The sequence below is a fragment of the Cydia splendana genome, chromosome 5 (genome assembly GCF_910591565.1).
Source record: "Cydia splendana chromosome 5, ilCydSple1.2, whole genome shotgun sequence".
Lineage (NCBI taxonomy): Eukaryota > Metazoa > Arthropoda > Insecta > Lepidoptera > Tortricidae > Cydia > Cydia splendana.
Window position 1 is genome coordinate 15,013,744 of NC_085964.1, and position 21,124 is coordinate 15,034,867.

A 21,124-nucleotide genomic window follows, 5' to 3' on the forward strand; every position below is an offset into this window, starting at 1 on the left:
TTGTTCCTGTCAAATGGAAACTGTCAGATGGAAAAATACTTAAATAAAAATAAGTGACATTAATACGCCATCTCTAAAACGGATTACAAGACGTAATTATATATTGTTTGCATTTATATTACAATAGGACTTAAATTATTATGGGGAATTAAACTGCTCGAGTGATTTGATAAACTAAGTGTAATATAATCAACGCGCCACCACATTGTTTTAGTTTAGCCGGAAATGAAATTGTTTACTTCTCAGTGCCTGTGTTCATAACTATATTATTTGAAGCATTTTTAGTACTTCGATGCGTATACTATACTTAAATAACAGAAATAACGCTTTACATACTACGAAACTTGTTAATTATGATGTATAAATATGGTTTAAGGCTGAGAAATATTGCAGTCACAAAGTAGTTGCAATGTTTCGACTTTGTGTCGACTCTGTGTTAAAGTAATAACAAAGTTACTGGTATGTTACTGGATTTGCAAAATGGCTCCTTGTGTTGATTTGTTTTCAGATATTCTCAAAGTGTAAAAATGCCGTGGTCAGAGATGGGCATTAATCGATTAACTGTTTATTCGACTAATTAATGGAATAAAAAAAGTTAATTCTCAAATTTTAATCGCGATTAGTTTAGTCGACCTAACATAGATTGACATTGAATTAATCTGAATATTAATCGAATAAATTATCGATTAAATCTCGATTGAAAGTTGACAGGGGGCCATTTTTGTACGTAAAAATAATAGAAATGTCTTGCATGCAGATGGTAGCAAAACACTTTGTCATAAAAGTCGAGATGGGTGTCGATATATAGGTTTTAGGGAGTGCCGATTTCGAAAATAATGACCATTTTGGAATCCGAAATGGCGGCCATGCACTGTGCTATAAAACGACATACATGACGACTTTTATGACATAGTGCATGGCCGCCATCTTGGAATCCAAAATGGTCATCATTTTCAAAATCTGCGCCCCCTAAAACCTATAAAACGACACCCATGACGACTTTTATGACATAGTGCATGGCCGCCATTTTGGAATCCAAAATGGTTATCATTTTCTAAATCTGCGCCCCCCAAAACCTATAAAACGACGCCCATGACGACTTTTATGACATAGTGCATGGCCGCCATCTTGGAATCCAAAATAGTCATCATTTTCGAAATCTGCGCCCCCTAAAACCTATAAAACGATATCCATGACGACTTTTATGACATAGTGCATTGCCGCCATTTTTAAATTGAAAATGTTATCATTTTCGAAATCTGCGCCCCCCAAAACCTATAAAACGACACCCATGACGACTTTTATGACATAGTGCATGGCCGCCATTTTGGATTTCAAAATGTCATCATTTTCTAAATCGGGGCCCCCTAAAACCTATAAAACGACATCCATGACGACTTTTATGACATAGTGCATGGCCGCCATCTTGGAATCCAAAATGGTCATCATTTTCGAAATCTGCGCCCCCTAAAACCTATAAAACGACACCCATGACGACTTTTATGGCATAGTGCATGGCCGCCATTTTGGATTCCAAAATGGTCATCATTTTCAAAATTGGGGCCCCCTAAAACGTATAAAACGACACACATGACGACTTTTATGACACAGTGCATGGCCGCCATCTTGGAATCCAAAATAGTCATCATTTTCGAAATCTGCGCCCCCTAAAACCTATAAAACGATATCCATGACGACTTTTATGACATAGTGCATTGCCGCCATTTTTAAATTGAAAATGTTATCATTTTCGAAATCTGCGCCCCCCAAAACCTATAAAACGACACCCATGACGACTTTTATGACATAGTGCATGGCCGCCATTTTGGATTCCAAAATGGTCATCATTTTCGAAAGCGGGGCCCGTCGTCATGGATGTCGTTTTATAGGCTTTAGGGGGCGCAGATTTCGAAAATGATAACATTTTCAATTTCAAAATGGCGGCAATGCACTATGTCATAAAAGTCGTCATGGATATCGTTTTATAGGTTTTGGGGGCGCAGATTTCGAAAATGATGACTATTTTGGATTCCACTTTTATGACAAAATACGTAGCCGCCATCTTGGATTATAAAATGATCATCGTTTTCGAATTCTGCACTCCCTAAAACCTATAAATCGACATCCGTGACGACGCAAGTTATCTTTATTTTCAGATCTAACAAATTGCTACAGAATGCAAAGGACAAAAAAGAAGCGAGGAGGTAATGAAACAAGCAAAAATACAGATGATTCCTCGACGCAATTGGATGATTCTTAAATTGTGTCCAGATTTTTTTTGTCATAAAAGTTTTTATTTTTTACATATTACTCTCACAAGTTCCGTGACATTTCGACCTTGTAATTTTTTAAGTAAATGTTTTTGTTTATCTATGAGGATCTCACTAGAATAGTATAATCAAGGTATGTTTATATTTGATGAATGAAATAGTAACGCAAAAAATATATATATTTGTGTCTTATATTCCTGCCGAAGACTTTTATTTTACCTTTTCCTTCTACACAAGTTTGGCCAAGTAATAAGAATTTAGGGCTCTCAATTTTATTTTGACTTCTACAACAGTAAAGCTATGAGGCCATGTTTGGTATCGTTTTCGTATAAATTCGCAGTACCAAATTTAGTTAAGGTATCACATTGACACCATTCCGAAGTAGAAACATATAAACTTATTAAAATACTTTCTTTTAAACTCCTCTTCACGCTTAAACTGCTGAACAGTTTTAATTTAAATTTGGTACACATATATTTTGAGTCCCGAGACAGGATATAATAAGTTATCTCAAAAATCATCCTTTAAAGGTGTGAAATGAGGTGTAGGGGGGAATTCAGAATTGACTTCTTGAAGTTAATACTGTTTAAGTTTAGGTTTGAAGTCATGTTTTTTCATCATTTTTAACTAAATCAAAGATGTAGACCATCCCAAATTTCATATAAATCGCTTCAGCGGTTATTGATTTCCCGTACAAATTTCCACGCCACTTTTCACACCTTCAAAAGATGATTTTGGTTATAAGATCTATCCCATGGTCTAATAAAACATGGTCTTCCATTCCCAGAGTGACACGGGCCTACGTCACAATAACATTGCCACTTTATTTCAACATAACATGTTACATGGGTACATTATACCTATGGTTAATAAGTTAAAATATTTCTTTATAATTTTATAATTTTCATTTATATGTATTTTAGCTTAAATTTTACAATAACACGTCATTTTTAATTACTCGTTAGCAATATCTTCCGATTCACGAAAGAAATTTCAGACTTTCGGGTAATTCTGTTTATACTACTGGCAACACAGGATAGCGCTGTGCACATTTGACAATTCGGATCTAGATAACTTCAGGCCCTGACCGTCATCCTTGTCGAACGCGTGTTAATTGTTATTTCCTTCTCGCTCAGTGTCAGCAGTCGCAGTGTTTTCCAAACTTTTCACGTCGTAAGCTTGGTAATTAATGTGTAACTGTGAATTAGTTTTTTAAACGTTTGTCTTGTATAGATAAATAAAGTTTAATTTAATACATTAGATTTGTTTTATTTTACTATGTTTCTACATGAATAACTTAAAATTAATGCCGTTAAAATAATTTTCACCGTTGGTTAAAATTCTCCCACATTTCAAAGTTTGAGAAGCTGTAAACAGCATGATGACGTAGGCGCGTGTCAGTTAGGTCATACGCGAATCTCGGAATGGAGTACCAGGCGGAGTATATTATTATACCATGATCTATCCTATGTCCTGTTCCGGGACGCAAACTATTTCTATACCAAATTTCAACGAAATCGGTTCAGCGGTTAAGCGTCAAGAAGAGTTTCAAAAAAACCGGCCAAGTGCGAGTCGGACTCGCGTATTAAGGGTTCCGTACATTAAGTCCGACTCGCGCTTGACTGCACATTTCTAATAGGTTTTCCTGTCATCTATAGGTAAAGAACTATTTTGTGTATTCAGACGGACATACATACAGACGCACGAGTGATCCTATAAGGGTTCCGTTTTTTCCTTTTGAGGTACGGAACCCTAAAAAGATTTATTTTATTTTGTGGAATGGTGTCAATGTGATACCTTAAATGGATTCAGCACCCCAGATTTATACGAAAACGATACCAAACACGGCCTAGCACCTTCACTGATATAGATATATCAAGATAAAATTGAGAGCCCTAAATAAACTTTCAAGAGCGGATATCTCAAAAACTATTCAACATATCGAAACAATTGACTGAATAAACTTGTAACAAATTAAATTAACTTTCCTTTTGTATAAGTGGCCATGTCGCTGAGATGCATAGTTTCCGAGATATAATCGAAAAACCGGAAAATGGGACCTTCAAAGCCCCCTCTCTCCCCCCCGCTCAAGGGCTACGGCCAGGGACTTTTGATATGTTCACCTCCTAACTTGTCAAACCGAGTTACGGAGTCAAAAATTGTGTTCCGAGCATTTCCCTCTACAACTTTTGGAGCATTCGTTGCCTGACCTAAGTAGCTTATTGCATTTCTTTAAAAACGTTTCTGTAAAAGGTTGACGGGTGTTGGGTGTTTATATGGTTTCGGTCGACTATTATCATTTGCATTGCCCATGATGACTTACTAGAATTACGAGCACACGAGACACTAATAGTAGTTTGACAAACCTTGGTTTTCAAGAGGTATTTTATATTGACATTTGCTGTCACAAATTTGCTGTCAGATTTAGTCGCAAACCGCACGCAAAGTGCACACAAATGTGTCGACACCTTGTTACGGAAAAGTGTAGACACGGCGACGACACTTTGTTTCGAAACAATTCTAGACACATTGTGTGGACTCTGTTACGACACATCTGACATTTAGTTACCACTTTGTGATTCTGCGACTGGAATGGTTATATGGGCCCTTAAAATGAAAACTCGCGTATAATAAACATGTTCGTATTCTTTTGAACTGAACAATCCTAACCTTTATTTGGCATAATATGATACACGTAAAATTAAACTATATTTGTCTTTTGTCCATTAAGTAAACTAGTTCTTTTACGGTAGTCTTGAACTTGATTATTGAGAAGTACAAGCCACAAGGACGAGGTTGAGGTCATCGGTTCAATAAGTTGTGAGTCAACATCGCATGTAGCAGTCACTCTTGACTTATTCCTGATCTAAATGGCACGCGATACAGGGAACATGAAAAAACCTTAGAACCTTCACCTTCGTCACGAAACTAACTTCACTTCCGCTAAAAAAAATCAGTATAACCTGTTAGAAAAACTGAAAATCATACTGAGCAACTTTTACTATGTGATAAGGCCCATATTTCGGGGTAAGCCCCGAAATCGCGAAAAAATTGGCTCTTCCACAGAAAACATCAACATCTGATCACAAAATGTATGAAACAGCCAATTTTTTCCCGCGAGATCGGGGTTGGTCTCATAGTAGAAGATGCTCAGTTTAACCTACATATGCATCTCGCAAAATATTGCCGGTAATAAAAAACATCCTGTATAATTTGTCGAACAACTGCAAATACAAAAAAAAAAAACTAACTAAATATTGTTTTATCTTAAACCCGTATAAGTGCAAATAAGCAGTAGACAGGTAGGTACCTAAGGGGCTATTCATAAATTACGTCATTTCAAATTAGGGGGGGGGGGTCTGGACATCGGATGACGGTAGCATAAAGTAGGAGGAAATGGGGTCATTTGAAGCATGATTTTTGGATGATTATAGGGGGGGGGGGTCAAAAATCGTCAAAAATCGATGACGTAATTTATGGACAGCCCCTAACGTAAACAGTGTTACATATCGACTTATACTATATAGGTATATATCTACATCATAAAGTGCATAGTAGACGGATACCACATGCTTAACGCGGCTTGCTGTAAGGTAATCGCTGTTATGTCATAAAACGTAATAGACTTTATTATGTTAGTCCACAAGCAATCATTACAATCAATATAAATCGTTCGCAATTCGCATTCATTCCATAATATGTACAAGTATATGTTACAAATAATATTTATATTATATATTTTTTATTTATTAATATAAGTACATTTATTATATATTTACTTTCATATATAATTTGTACTTTTATAGTTCAGGGTGGTACTTACTTATATTAGTGGCTTGTGATATTTAAAGACAAACACGTTGCTCTGAATAATAGGCTATGTACTTGGTAGCCGATTGAAAGGACTGGCCATGATTTTGCCTTCGATAAGTTACACGTTTTATTATTAGCTCGCTGATTAAATTGGCATTTGTTTCCAGTGAAGCGTGAAGATAGACTTGAAACAAAATTACTTGTGTTTTTCGTGGCAGCGCTCAATGTAATCAAAACCTTTTAAATCCAAAAACGGCTGACATTATGTTTGTATAATTAAATTATTTTAAAAGTAGTTCTTTATGCATCGAAGCACTGGATTGGCATATTGGACTGGTTCCAAATGTTTATTTTCCTGTCCATGACGATACCTACGATTCGGAAGGTATGTACTTTGTAAAGTATGTGACTACTTTACAGTCCGGAAATGCCTTGGTCCATGACCAAAACGGGGTCGTTAACTCGTAAACGCCCGAGCAAAGTATTGCTAGTTAGGCCCTGCCGTTAGGGGTACTAAGTAAGTCGACTACCTATTTTGATATCTAACTTTAAGCTTTAATATTTCCTCTTTGTACATCGGCTACATTCAAGTATTTCTATAGTAGTATGGTCAGTCTTTTTTAGTAGAGGCTATAGAAAAAGATAGCTTTAGATTGTGCGCTGTAGAGTGCAACTGTTGACCCGCTGTAAAAACACCATAATCGAAGAATCGGAAGCAACAATACTATTACCAACATCAGGCGGTAATGTTGCGGTTAGTGCAAGGCGACACCTGATTATTTGTTTATGTAGCTACCTACATTACTTAATCCTACTCAGTGGTAATCATACATTATGACGTGCATATTTAGGTACTGAATTTATATTAATAGCATGTATAATATCCTCGAACTTAATGGTTGGTATTAAAATTGATAAACATTTTCACAAAACGAGCCTAATATATTGTCACGTTTCAATGTTATCTATATATTTTCTATTAAGTATGTTATAGAAAAATAGAACCATAGTTAACTGTAGCAAGGCATCCATGGAACCCAATTCCTACTGCCTCGCATTCTTAGGATACCACCTTTGACGGAAATCTAAGTGAAACAGGCTTTGGGATCCCGAACGATATTTTCATACGCCGCGCCGCCGGTAGGTAGCCATAGTGGGTGTGGTCAGAGACTGACCAACGATTAATGTGTTAAAATAAAAGCTTTTTAATAAATGACACTTGTCAAGCGTGGTTTGGTAAATAAGTTTTGTCGAGTAGACAGAAACAGTTGCGTACATACGTCACCAACTAGAAAGAATTTTGTTTATTGCTTCGTTGATTCGTTCTTTATAAATTACTTCACTTCTTGATTTATTCAGCATCTATTCAAAGATACAATGATATAAAAAACCTATTAGATTACACTGCCAGTAGTTCATAATAATTACCTTCTTGGGATATGCAGTGGCAGTAGCCATGCTTAATTGCTTAGTGAGGCGTTGCCGAGATCGAACCAAAAATTGATTGAAAATAGTGTTAATTTTTTTAAATTTAAAGTCGAAAGCGCAGGCCAGGCATGACTAAGAACATTTCGTTTGTAATTAATTAATAATGTATGGTGACAAAATGGTTACCTAATAAAATCAGACAATAGATTTTTAGTGTTTGTACAAAACTTTGTTCACTGAACACTTATTGTTACTGTTTTTTAAATCATCGTTGGCAGAGTATCGGTTGATGCTGTAACGCGGGGATGAGAGACATTTGCGTCAGTGGCTACTGATTTGCGTTAGCAAGACGGCAACAATAAAACAAAACAGTGTATGTAAAATATGGCAGGTTATTCATGTTAATAAGTGTAACATGGCGTTGGAGGTAAAATAATAGCATTTAGGAGGTTTGTCACCACGACGGGTGCACGTGGCGTGGCGGCTCATTGTTCATTGGAGACAAAGAACAAAAAAGTTGATTGAGTGACCTTGCCCCTTGTAGCCATTGGGCCGGTGCGATCGCCTTGTTAAATCAATAGACTGTATAACAACTTTATTCGAACAAATTGCTTCATTGTTTGATTGGCATTGCAAATGTGCGCTTTATTTAATTCAATTTTAAATACACTTACTTCCATACGTAATATATAATATAATATACCTACATACCTACTCATGATACTCATCAGGCGGCAATGAAAAACGTTTCCGACCTTTTAGGTATAGAAATATGAGGATTTATTGTGTTGACAGGTTAGAGGTCCCTAAGCAGGGCATCGACGTATATCTCAGGAGAGCTCAGGACACACCTTACGGGCACTAAAAATAGTACTAGTTCAACGGTGTCACTCAAGATTTCGAGCCAATCGTGCAGTCTAAAGGAGTTATTCCCACTAGTTACCACCAAGTTCTTACCAGTGGTAACTACTGGGAATTTTTTTCCCACCTTTTACCACTGGTAACTACTGGGAAAAATAATTCCCAGTAGTTACCACCAACTCGGTTTGGTGGTAACTACTGGGAATAAAAATTCCCATAAAATAATAATTCTGGTAAAAGGTGGGATTTTTTTTCTCAGTGGTTACCACCAAAATTTTGTTAAATTACAAAACTAATAAAAACATTATAAATACAGGTTGTTTTTTATAGTCACCTGCAATAATTTACAGGGTAAATATGTAAGTCATACTGAACAACTTTTACTATGGAACCAATATCGAAAAGGCGAAAAAAAAATTAAAATGAAACCGAGTTGGTGGTACTGGTAAGAACTTGGTGGTAACTAGAGTGGGAATAACCCGTCTAAAGCAACTAGTTGCGACCGATAACGCGCGCGAACTCATTCACCAATCGCGTTGTATTAGCGGTGTCACACCGCTGTACTGGCCCCATTCTTATTGGCCGTATGGCCAGTCCTGAGATATACGTCAATGAACCCAGGAACAAGTATCAGAAACAGAATACTACAAACTAATGGGGGAAATACCTACCCAATACACTTCTTATTACATGCCGTCTTTGTAACACTTACCCCTAGTCAGGCTGTTCTAGATTCGAGCGAGATGACATTGATCTGTGATTTATTCCTCCTATAAACTAATCACACATATTATTCCATACATATTATATCATATATCGTCATTAGTGGTCATAGCAACAAGCAACAAACATCAATACTGACTCAGTTAATGCAATGCGAGAGGGTATACTCATAGGCAAAACATTTTCATTTTGTAAACCTATACGTCATACGTAGAAATATTGTTTGTTTTGAAACGCACAATCATGCACGGCGGTGTACAGTTTTGATCTTTAATGATCATAAAAATGTGCTGTTTATGTATTTTTGTTTATTTTAAGAGTAAACGAATTACCCGTTGTAGCAATCAACACACACACTAAGCTACTGACTAAGCTATAGATTATCACGTCATGCTCGCTGTGTATCTTGTTCATACTTCACGGTCGAATCTTCCGCCTCATTGTCAAAAGGCTTATGGGCTCCGACGCGTACGTAATCTGAGTAGAGTGACGTAAAGCACAGTGAACGCTTCTCGAAGCGTGTCTTCGGTACCCGCGCTGCGCCGTTATGAGTGCTCAGTGAAAGTGGTCCGGCAACCCACGGGCTCGTCTCGACGACACTCCCACCGTGCCCAAAAGTCTCACATGTTAATTATTTGTTGACATGGGACCACTAATGATGGAAAATATCTTGGTTACGTATATTCAATTCCTTTCTTTTGTAACCGGCTCCGTAGGTAAGGTTTAAGTGTTGATTGACACAGAATTTAAATATGGTAATGCTTAAGTACTTATCTACAATCAAGAGCAGTAAAAGGGGTCACTTTGTATAGATATTTCCAAAACGGAAATCCGCCACTGCTTCGCAAACAGCCTTTGCAGCTGTAAAGGATGCCAATTACGCTACTCACTGAGATAAATATACATATCGTCCGACGTGCCGCTGAGCTTCATATTGATAACTGTAAAAGCAGTAGGATACTTAGTTCTGGGACTTATTGCTAACACTAAGTACATAGCAAATATAATAAAATAGATGATGCGTAATTAAGGTCACGGATTTCAGGCGGCACTAATAATAAATTAGTGAATTCATTGACGTATAATATCTAAGGACTGGCCTTACGGGCAATATGAATGGGGCATGAATGGGGCCAGTACAGCAGTGTGACACCGCCACAACGCGATTGGTCGATGAGTTCGCATCACGCGCGCGATTGGTCGAACTAGTTGCGTTAAACTGCACGATTGGCTCGAATTCGTGAGTGATACCGCTGAACTAGTACCATTTTTAGTGCCCGTCCTTAGATATTGTACGTCAATGAGAAAATTATAATATCACAGCTGCAGAGCAGGTTAAATTTTCTGAATTTGTAGGTTAGGAAATATGGTAAAAACGTCCCCAGTGTATGACAGTTACTCGGCTCCTAAATGTTTTGAAATTAAATAGTTCAGGAGCCCGTACAAATTCATAATCAGTTTCACAACAAATTAAAATTAGAATCGGGCTATTGTCATTGTTAGTTGACTAAGAGCTCGGGTGGGTTGGATTGAGAAATTGTTTGGTATTAACAAACAGATCTTTACAAATGTGCCAGCTTAATCAAATGATCATTGCAAAGATAAAAATGACTAACTTGTGATGAAACTACTCAATGTCAATGTGTAAGGCGTTTGTTATGTCGGTAGGTACACTAGGTACCTTATTTATGATACAAGTAATAAACGTTATTCATTCATAGAAAGATAATACCGTTTAAGTGACAGCTTTTTTTTTCGAATTTGGCTAGGCAAGATGAAGGACTCAAGACACATTACAACACCCCACTTTGTACGTACTTAAACAATACAATGTAATTGTAAACAGCGTTGGTCTTGGTCATTAATTTATCGATATGTGTTGCAGTGTTGCGGTTAAGTCTGTTCACGAATCATTATTTTGTCTTCGTTAATGTTTTGAAGATTCACTCATATCATACCTATTCCCAAGAAATTGAATACTTACATATTTCGAAAAAATCTAAAATTGTACTTCAATAGAAAATCTTTATTTTATAATTTGCTTCAATATTGCATCACGTAGCTACTTGAATACTTTTAGATAAAAGATAAAATGAAAATAAGTACGTACGAGAAATTATCTGGGTGGGTTTTTCGAATAACATTTCTTTATCAGTCATGGTTCTCATCAATTGTATCTTGTCAGGATCAGAAATAATGATTTTTAGTCAATGTTTCCGTTGAAACCTTTGCGCGGTAGGTATATAGAGCCATCGTTCCTCATAAGATACCTAGTTTTTTCTACTTCACCTATTAGCCCAGTAACTAAACAAAATCAAGTTTTGATTCTATTTGACATTTTCCTTTTTTGATATAGTTACTGATTTAAAAGTGTAGAAGTTTTTAACCGAGAACATTAAATGTTGAAATGACTTGAAATTTTCAAGTCCAGCCAAAAGAGACTTGGGAATTGTCATAGCCAATTTTAGCCAGTCTTTGTCGGAAACCACGCAGAGAAAGCCGTCCTCGAAACGTCGGTGGTAATTCAATGCTTATTTAGCTTACGTGACTAAGTGATGTTAAAGTACCTATATAATAAAGGGATACAGTTCGTTTACAGACTTAAGACATTTAACGTTACAGCGAAACGGTGTGTCGAGACCGGATGATGAACGGTACGTGTTATCCAAATGGATACCCTGAGTCCCTGCGACGGCCACCAGACTGCGGTAGAGAGTGTCACGTCACGTGCAAAGGCAAATGTGAAGCCCAAAAGCCAGCGTCTTATTTAACCTCTTGACGGTCGGCGTCCTGCCCGTACCCAGTACATATTTCCCTCCCTCCTTGCTTCGTTCTCCACAGTGCTGAGGGTCGTGACCTCCTACGCGGAGCATATGATTCCGGATGGCAGATTTCCAGGCTTTCCGATCCCTTGCTATTTTTAAGGCATCATGGACCTTGGTGGATAGCGATTTGCTAACCTGGCCGGACCGTCGCGTTGGACTGCGTCCCCTTCTCTTTCTTTCCACCGAACCAGTGACTATAAGCTTTTCCAGGTCGTCTCCAGTCTTCCTCGCTATGTGTCCGAAGAATTCAATTCTCCGGACACATGTGGTTGAAAGCCTGGTGGTTACTCCGAGCTCCTAGAGTATTGAAGCGTTGGTCCGGTGTTCGGTCCAAGATATGACTAGCATTTTCCGCCAGCATCACATTTCCTACCTTTGACAGAGTTAAATTTAAGCTGGCAAATTTTGAGACCCAGTCGTCAGGAAGTTAAGTTATACAAGTTAGTAAAGTTATAAAATGCTAAATTTGGTAACAATTAAATAGATGAATCCAAAACGTAAATGCGTGTTGAGGTCTGCTCAACTTTACTGATTGTCTAAATTATGTTTAAATTTATTTTCTTTCTAAAAACGAAAAATAGGGCAAGGAGATTAAACATATTCATTTGTTAACGGTTCATATGTAAAGCGAATGGTTTGCGCAAGGGCTATCGAACAGGGCGCTATCATTCCCATCGTTTACTGGCCTATCCGAGGCGACGGTGAGGAGAGGTGTAATCTCGATAACGCAAAGCTGTTACGGATGTTCAGGTCCAATTTATGCTGGTTTGTCTGACATTAGCATTCTGTGAAGGGCAGTGTATCTATAGATAATAATATGGAATCTTACGACATACTCGTCGCGTCACGGGATCTCGAATTAACAAGTGTTACGCAAAATTTACACTCGGTTAAGAATACCGACGATATTGGGTTAGCCGGCCTTCGGGTTTGATACTGTGTATCTGGCAACAAAATTTATATATACGTTAAGTCTTATTAATGTTGATGTTAAGTATAAACATGTGTAAGCAATGGTTTTGGTCCGTAATAAAATAAAATTACATGTATAAATAATTGTTAAGTTACATAAACAATCAAATAAGTAAGTCGTAGGAAGTAGTAAATATTAATATACCATTTAATTACCTACTTGTCGATAACATCGCCAAGTATTAGCGTAACCATTTGTACAATCAAGAGTTTAAATTGTACATGAAAGTGAGTTTTAACCTCATTTGTAACTGGATCACTAGTTAGCTAATAGCGTCTGAAGTTCATCGAACGGACGGTCGCCTACTCCTAGATTATAATTAGGTTACCGTATAAAAATTATTCTTACAAATGTTACTAAAATAAACCTCTGTAACAATGTGTGTATAAAATTAAGAAATTGCATAGGTGTTAACTGGCTTCAGGTCTTTACGCTAATAAACTCTACATCGTTAATTTGATTGAGCTCATTTGTTCCAGCCATTGGAGAGGTTAATACACAGGTCAAATGATCTTCACATCTGGTGATATTGTAAATAAGATACACTATTAATAAAAAGTTGTTAGTATTATGCTCAGTCATAGCAAATGTTTAGTTATTAAGTTCCAGTAGTCTGGCTAAGATTATAGATTATAGGTACATATAATGTTTATAGGTTAAGTAACTTCTTTTTTTAAATATTGTGTGTTCTGCATTCGCTGTTGTGGCAATAAATATATCTTCTTTCATACATATTAGTTATTTGTTTAACCGTCAAGAGGTCTCTAGTCTCTATAGGTAAGGGTAGGGATTCTGTACAGGGAAAGCACCCAATGTTCCAGATTAACCGCTCTGTTCGTAAATATTAAACTGTTCACTTTAGTTTCAAATAGCATTTGCATATAAATGGAACAAACCCGAAATACACCGTGTTGCTAAACAAGAGTAAACTTATCAGATGTCTAAGAATACCGCCGTGACTCACGCTTTACTGATAGGTAAAGAAAAGCCGCGTATCTCCTTGCTCTGAACTTTTTGTAGATACAATTTATTGCTACGTTTACGTACGGACCGATACGATACGAAAAATAACATCAATTGTTTAATTGCTACTCAATCGGTTTGGAAATCCTGGAATTGTTATTTCTTTATTTTTATTTCGAGGCAGATATAAGACACCAAAAGTCACTCGTACGTAGGTAGATCAGAAATGAATCGCCTTCATTTAGCAGTAGGTAAGTCCATGAAATGAATCACTAAAACAATCAGCATTGTTTTTTACAGGCACGGGTACATTCGGACGGGTCTGCTTGTGTCGCGACAAGGCCGCAGACGAGTACTTGGCTATGAAAATCCTGTCCATGGCAGACGTCATTCGCTTGAAGCAAGTGGACCATGTCATGAACGAGAAGAATATCCTTGCGGAGATCAACCACCCATTCATAGTAAATTTGTAAGTGCTTCATTTGTTTTTATCAGTTTTAAGTAGCTGCAACTCTTGTGGCAAAGTTCCCAACAGCTGGCAGCATTACCTCACAAGTCGCTCGTTACCCCAATAAAAGTGACGTTCGTGTCGGCTGTCAAAAAATTAAACCGTGTCATGGGGTATTTACGTCTTCGTTTAATGTGTTCGCCGGCTTCTATCTACGGAAAATTATATTCAGTTTAACGTTTTCATGCCGTGTCCGGCGGTTCCTTAATCCTTTTATGGGCTTGTTAACATGGTAAATCAGTACGGATATGATGGTCGATCTTGTCTACGCGAGAGCGTGATAAAACGATGTCCGTCACTTTCTATTGCGCGGTGTTAAAAAGTGACGGTTATTTTATCACGTGGATAAAACCATCCATAATACGCCAGCGGGCTCAGCACTCCCTTTTGCACTTACATACTTGTTAGAACGTGACAGGCATGGTGACAAGGGATAAAAACGCGACCGTGCTAAGCCGCCAGCAGTGTCCATTTTTTAGTGATTAAAACTATGGATGGTTTAATCCTTATGAAATTTTAAATAAGGCAATTTACTTACTAAAATTTTACCTAATTGTACAAATAACTGAGAAGGTATGTGTTTAAATTATTTGTACAATTAGGCCCCATTCGCACTACAGCTTAAAAAGCGTTGCGTTAAAACCCGACGTTGGCGCTTTTTTACCGTTTCCAATATTTGTGTTCATACGAACGCTTAAAAATCACTTGTGAGTCGTACTGCCACGTACGTATCTCAGCAAAGCCATACTTTATTTGCTATTACGACGTATTATTTTAAAAATATAGCTTGAATATTTCAGGAATTAGTAAGCATAAGTTGACATTTTTAAGGTGAAATTAATAATAATCTTGACGATTGACACCAAAAATTGACACTTGACAGCCAACTGACAGCAGTGCCGGCGCTTTTTTACAAGCTTTTATTTAGTTTCACCTGACCGTTGTCTATGTGTAATCAAATCTTGCAAGTTAAATTTGATCCAGTTCCCGGTTTCCGATTGAGCTGAAATTTTGTATACATACGTAAGTCGGGTGACAATGCAATATTATGGTGTCATCGAGCTGATCTGATGATGGAGACCGGAGGTGGCCATAGGAACTCTGTGATAAAACAACGAAACCTAATTGTGTTTGGGGTTTTTAGAATTGTCTCGATGAGTATTATTTGCCTGTGGAAAGAAAAGTAAGGTCGGCGATAAAAGCTTGTACCAAAAATGAAATTTTTGCCAAAAACTTATTAACGCTTATGAGAACAGATACACGGAGTTCCGTATGCTCTATTCAATTTAACGCCAATGCGCAACGCCGAAAATCGAACAGTGCTCGATAAAAACGCCGCGCTTAAAAACCGCCTTCGTGTGAATACATACATGAATATCCATTTGTGTCATTCAAGCGCTTTTTTAACGCGCGTTGAAAAAGCTGTCGTGCGAATGGGGGTATGAAGTAGGTAGGTAAATATTTGAACTTGAGATCGCGACCGGTTCGATTCTAAGTCACTGTCAAATAAACTCAATCAGATTCATACATTGTTAAGTTTAGGCGTCACGGCACTCACATCGTCGGAGTTACGTGAAATAAAAATGATATAATATTTTCATGTGATGCATTTTCTCACACCATGGCCAAATGTTAAGGTTATTTATGTATTCATCATTGTACCAAAACATTTGTTATTGTTGTGGTACCTACTTGTAATTAAAGTGCAATATGGAATAGCTGCCATAAAATAAATCACTCCGTGCCACGTGTCACTTACTGGGATGGATCTTAGGCGTGGAGCCAGACAAGCTTATTATTTCTAGATAATTATTATTCGGTGCGCCTTATAAAAGCACGTAACACTGCTTTCAATCAAAACTAGCGTAGATGCTGTAGTACCTAACTAAAAGATAAGAATAAGTATAGTTGAAAATGTATAAAATATAGTTTTAAAAAAATGTGAAGAAAAAAGAAAGTAATGATAATAAATTAGAATAAAAGAGCAAAATGTACAAAATAATTCCAACCCTTGGTTATTTAATATAAATAATGATTTTGTGTTCTTAATCTACCTACCTATTCTAAAATTAAAACTACCTACAAAACTAAAAAAAATCTTATAATAGGTAATAATTTTATACGAGTAATGAAGGTTATTTATTACACAGTCGTTTAAATATAGATAATAAAGTTACGCGAGATGATTACCGGCCTTCGTGTTATCTTGTTGAAAGTAGCCTTAATAGTAATAAAGTCAAATCACCAGTTCTTGTTGCAGTAGTTTCATTGAAAATAAAATCTACAACATCACAACAATATTCAAACAAACAACTAGTTTATTATTAGGCCTAGGCCTAATCATGTATATCATCATTGGGAGTTTGAAGCGCCGAGCCTGACCCAACTGCTTGCCGTGCCGTCACATTTCAATCGCATGCCTTACTGATTGCGGTCTGGCAACTTATCGGACACACTTTTATTTGCCATTACGTGCAGTGATCTATTATCATGCAACTGCGTACAATGACTTCGTTAATAAACAAGCACGGTTCAAAGGACATTACTTAAAATAGGTAAACATTTTGGCTCTATTTTAAAGAAACCAGTAAAGAAATCGAGCCTTATAAGGCTGAACACAATATCTCACGTACGGTGGCTGTCTGAATGCTCTATCCTTAGCTTGAGCACACCCCGGACACTGGCGGTCAAATGTATGAAACAAACGCGTTCCTACGCACACAGTCTAAGCTCGTGTGGGTGAATGCGTACCATGCTTGTGTGAGTGAGATAAGACGGGCTAGGGTTCCCGCCATTTTGTTGTCAAGTTCGATGACCTCAATGACTCAAAACTCATTGCGCGAATTAGGAAGAAATAAGAATCGTATTATGTTGTAAGGTGGGTATCTAAGCTCGATTTATACAATAGTTTCCTATTTTGAATCAGTATAAACGAAGTAACAAAATTTTTGTAAGGAAATTCAGGCCACCAAAATATTACGTAAGTTGAAAACATGATTTTTTGTTCATATAGATATTGTGATGTTTTCAGTGTGATCTGATAGGTTTAGGTCTAAAACAGATCGTCGCGTCCTTGCCAGTCGGTAACTGAGAGGTAACCGAGAGCGGGTGGGCGGCACTTTCCACGGGAGGCAGGGAGTGTCCATACTGTACGTTAGTACTCTTTATTATACTGTGGCTTGAGTTACTGCACCGAGTACAGTATCCATAACTACAGTAAGTTCCCTATAGTTAAATACGTAGAGATAGACACGTGGGCAGATAAATATATAAGGCGGTGCGTATAATTAGAATATCTATTAGTTTCCGCCTTTCCCTACCTTTTCCTAGTAAATAAGACTAAAAATATAAAAAAGTCAAAATATTGGCCTAACAATAAGCAATTTAAAATAACTAAAATAAAATATCATCTCAGTCCGGAAATATATTATTACTTTGTTGTATTGCAGACGGTGGTGGACGCACGATGACTCTTGTATTTACATGCTGTTCGACTACGTTTCTGGTGGAGAGCTGTTCACATATCTGAGGAGTGCAGGACGCTTTAGCAATACTACTGGTAAGTCATTAATCGTATCGTGATTTATGGCTTCCTATACTCAGCTATTATAGGTATATCCACCACAACACAAAATGTATTACCTACGATGGTAGATGCGAACAAAAATTCACGTGTGTGTCATATACTTATGTATTAGAGTTTTTTTTATAAACGATTATCATTTTTCTAGGTCCCTAGGTGTCCTAGAAAGTGTCGATAAATTGAAATCGGCTGTTACTCTGTTAGCTCGCTATCGGATAGTACAGTTTCAAAGACACTTACTGTTATTTCACACGAAATACTCGGTTTTTTTACACCCGTTTTTTTGAAGTAGGTATGTATTTTTTTATCACTACAACTGGTTCAGACCAAAAAAAATAACAGTTATTTGTAACGCGGACCAAAATGGGCAATGGGGTTGATTGTATTATAACTTATAAGCTGCTTGTTATACCGTCGCTTATTGGGATACCTTGTTTAACGCCAGATCCTTTAGATCATATTCATGATAACGGCTTGAGAAACGAATGTCTCTAAAGTCTTACTCACTATATACTTAATCTATAACTAGGTTGTTAGAGTAAATCAAGTAGGTAATTACGGGAAGTCATAATAACCCGGGCACTGATTTATTCATGTCCACTGACATTTGATTATGGTGCTCAATCAGTGGCATGATTACTCTTACCGATTGCTCTAATTCGATATGTACACACATAATATAAGTATGTTACTTATAAAAGTATTTAAAAAACTAAACATATTGATAAATTCAATAAATATGAGGTTGAATTGATATCAAAGTAGGTAAATATATTAATATATTTTTTGTTTGGAATATTACTCAAGTAAATAAATTAGACGAAACATAATAAATATGTAGGTATATAAGTGCTGGATTTACGCCAAAGTAATGTTACGATAAATGTCGAGCTCCGTGGCCCGTGCAGCCACACACGATGCGATGATTGACATTGCAGATATAGACTAATTTCCAGTTGTATTGTTTTAATCGAGTTTGACTAAATAAGTATAAAAAATTGCCTACTGAAGCCCGTCCCGGGCTGCCCCCGACGCAAAGGTGCCCATCACGCTCGCTGCGTTGCCGCGTTGGACTGCGATGGACAGCCTTTGCATCAGGAAAAACCCGGAGCGGGGGTCAAGGCCTTTGCGTCGGGGGCAGCCCGGGACGGGCTTCAGTAGGCAATTTTTTATACTTATTTAGTTTATATTTAAGTTTAGTTTTTAATTAGTTTTATGTTTAGTTTATGTATTATTTTAATTATGAAATAAATATATGTTTGACTAAATCATTTGAATATCTAATTCAATAAAAACTTGTGAAGATAAAATGACAGGGGAGTACACTATTTCAAATATCGAAAAATTGTATTTGTAGAAAAAATCCGCCATTATGTCCGCCATTTGTACATTTTTCCTGTGTTTGTGCAATAAAGTTTAAATAAATAAATAGGAATAAAAATATTTTATTCCTATTTATTTTTATGCATATTTTAAACAAGGGTTGCGGCAGTCAGTGAGCAAATGTGTCGAGTAAAAATGTCACAAGGGTCGTGTTGCATAATAAACTACAACTAATATACAAGCGGAACTCCTTTTCTAATTTCACTCATATACATATTATAATAGGAGTTCGGCTTGTAATATTATTTGTAGTTTATTATGCAACACTGCCAAGGTCTTTCTTTTAGTTTTTACTCTTACAAGATAGTTGAAAGATTTTTGACACCGGGTTGTTTACGCCAAGTGTCCTCAATCCTCAATATTACTTTTCCTTGTTTTCCGGTGTTTATTGTCTGTAATATTATCTAAACAACTTTAAATAATAATGTTTTGGCCATAGCAATCCAGCGCGGGAACGCTGCCTGCGTGATGGGCACCTTACCAAGGGCGCAAAGTTTTGATAAATATTTTTAGTTTTTAGCTTTAGTTTTTAGTTGTACTTAATTTTAGTTTTGTATTCATTTTATAACACTTATTTTACAATAAATGAGTTTTCCCCCCATAATGTACAAGTCACAATAACAAATGAAAAATTCACACGTCAAATTTAATTTGTTTGCAGTGACACTTTCTTTGACGTCATAGTTTTCACATCGTGCCAGTAGATACGTCTTATCCGCAGATCTAAGCTCAGTTTAGATGGTCGGAGTTGGCTCTCGAATGTACGTCTAGTAATTGGCGCCTTTTGGCATGACAACGCAAATGGTTTAATGGCCGTAGTAATTTGCGTTTCAAATGCAGCGTGTACTGCGAATACAGTGTGTAAATTTAGAGTTGCACTTGATATTAAATATAGATACCGATTATAACTTAGTATAGTATTCATGCATAGCAAGTGGGAAGAGGTAATTGTAACCCATCAAAAACATATATGTGAAATGAGAGCCAAGTTTAATATTATAAATATGCGTCGTTGTTGAATTCGCCGGAAAAAAGATAGAGATTTATACAGGTGCCAAGTTCTAGCTCGCTTGTTATGTAATTAAAGTTCAGGATTTGTCGTGACTTGGACTTGGATTGGATTTGGATTGAACTAGACTCTCATTTCACATTTATGTTTTTGATAGGATATCATTACTTTTTGTACAGAAATTATTAGTAAGTATTCATCATAGTTGATTTCGAAACTAAAATTATTTTTTTCTATTATAATTTCGATAGGCGCTTAGTGTGTAAATAAAAACTGTTTTTTGTAAAATAATATCGTAAATAATCACTGTTTCTTTATCTCTGTTTCGTAACCACACCACCACCACCACCAGCCGGTTGTCGAATTTCAACTTGCTAAGTCATCTACTGGAAGTGGGTTAGGTTTTTGATGTTAGGTGAGTCAGTCAGTCAATAAGTCAGTGCGAAAATCCCGATTTTTAGATGTATGTATCTTAATAACCGGTTGAGCTATATTCATGAAAGTTGGGGTTCTAGTTAGCCTTAAGGATCTTAATAAATGTACCAAATTTCATGTTTATGATAAATAGATTATGAGTTACGTAGGGGTCAAGCGGCTCTAAATGGTTCGAGTAAAATCACGGCCGCTACGTCGCCAGTTCTCTCCTTTTGAACTTGGCTTGACACGCTGCCGCGTGTCTAGATGATAATGAATTAACCCAGAGATATTTTTTTTTCCTTCACACTTGCCTGCCAACTGCTTCACTTTGCTGTTGGTTGCCTGCGGTGTGTTCACGACACTTCACT

The 21,124-nt window shown here is 36.9% G+C and overlaps 1 protein-coding gene across 1 annotated transcript in view; it reads left to right on the forward strand.

The window, feature by feature from the left end:
• LOC134790803 (cAMP-dependent protein kinase catalytic subunit 3) overlaps positions 1–21,124 on the forward strand; it is a 48,908-nt gene that overhangs the window by 12,782 nt on the left and 15,002 nt on the right. Inside the window, exons 2-3 of the mRNA XM_063761759.1 lie at positions 14,157–14,325; positions 17,814–17,923. Of these exons, the coding sequence (XP_063617829.1) occupies positions 14,157–14,325; positions 17,814–17,923 (279 nt within the window). The remainder of the gene's footprint in view (positions 1–14,156; positions 14,326–17,813; positions 17,924–21,124) is intronic.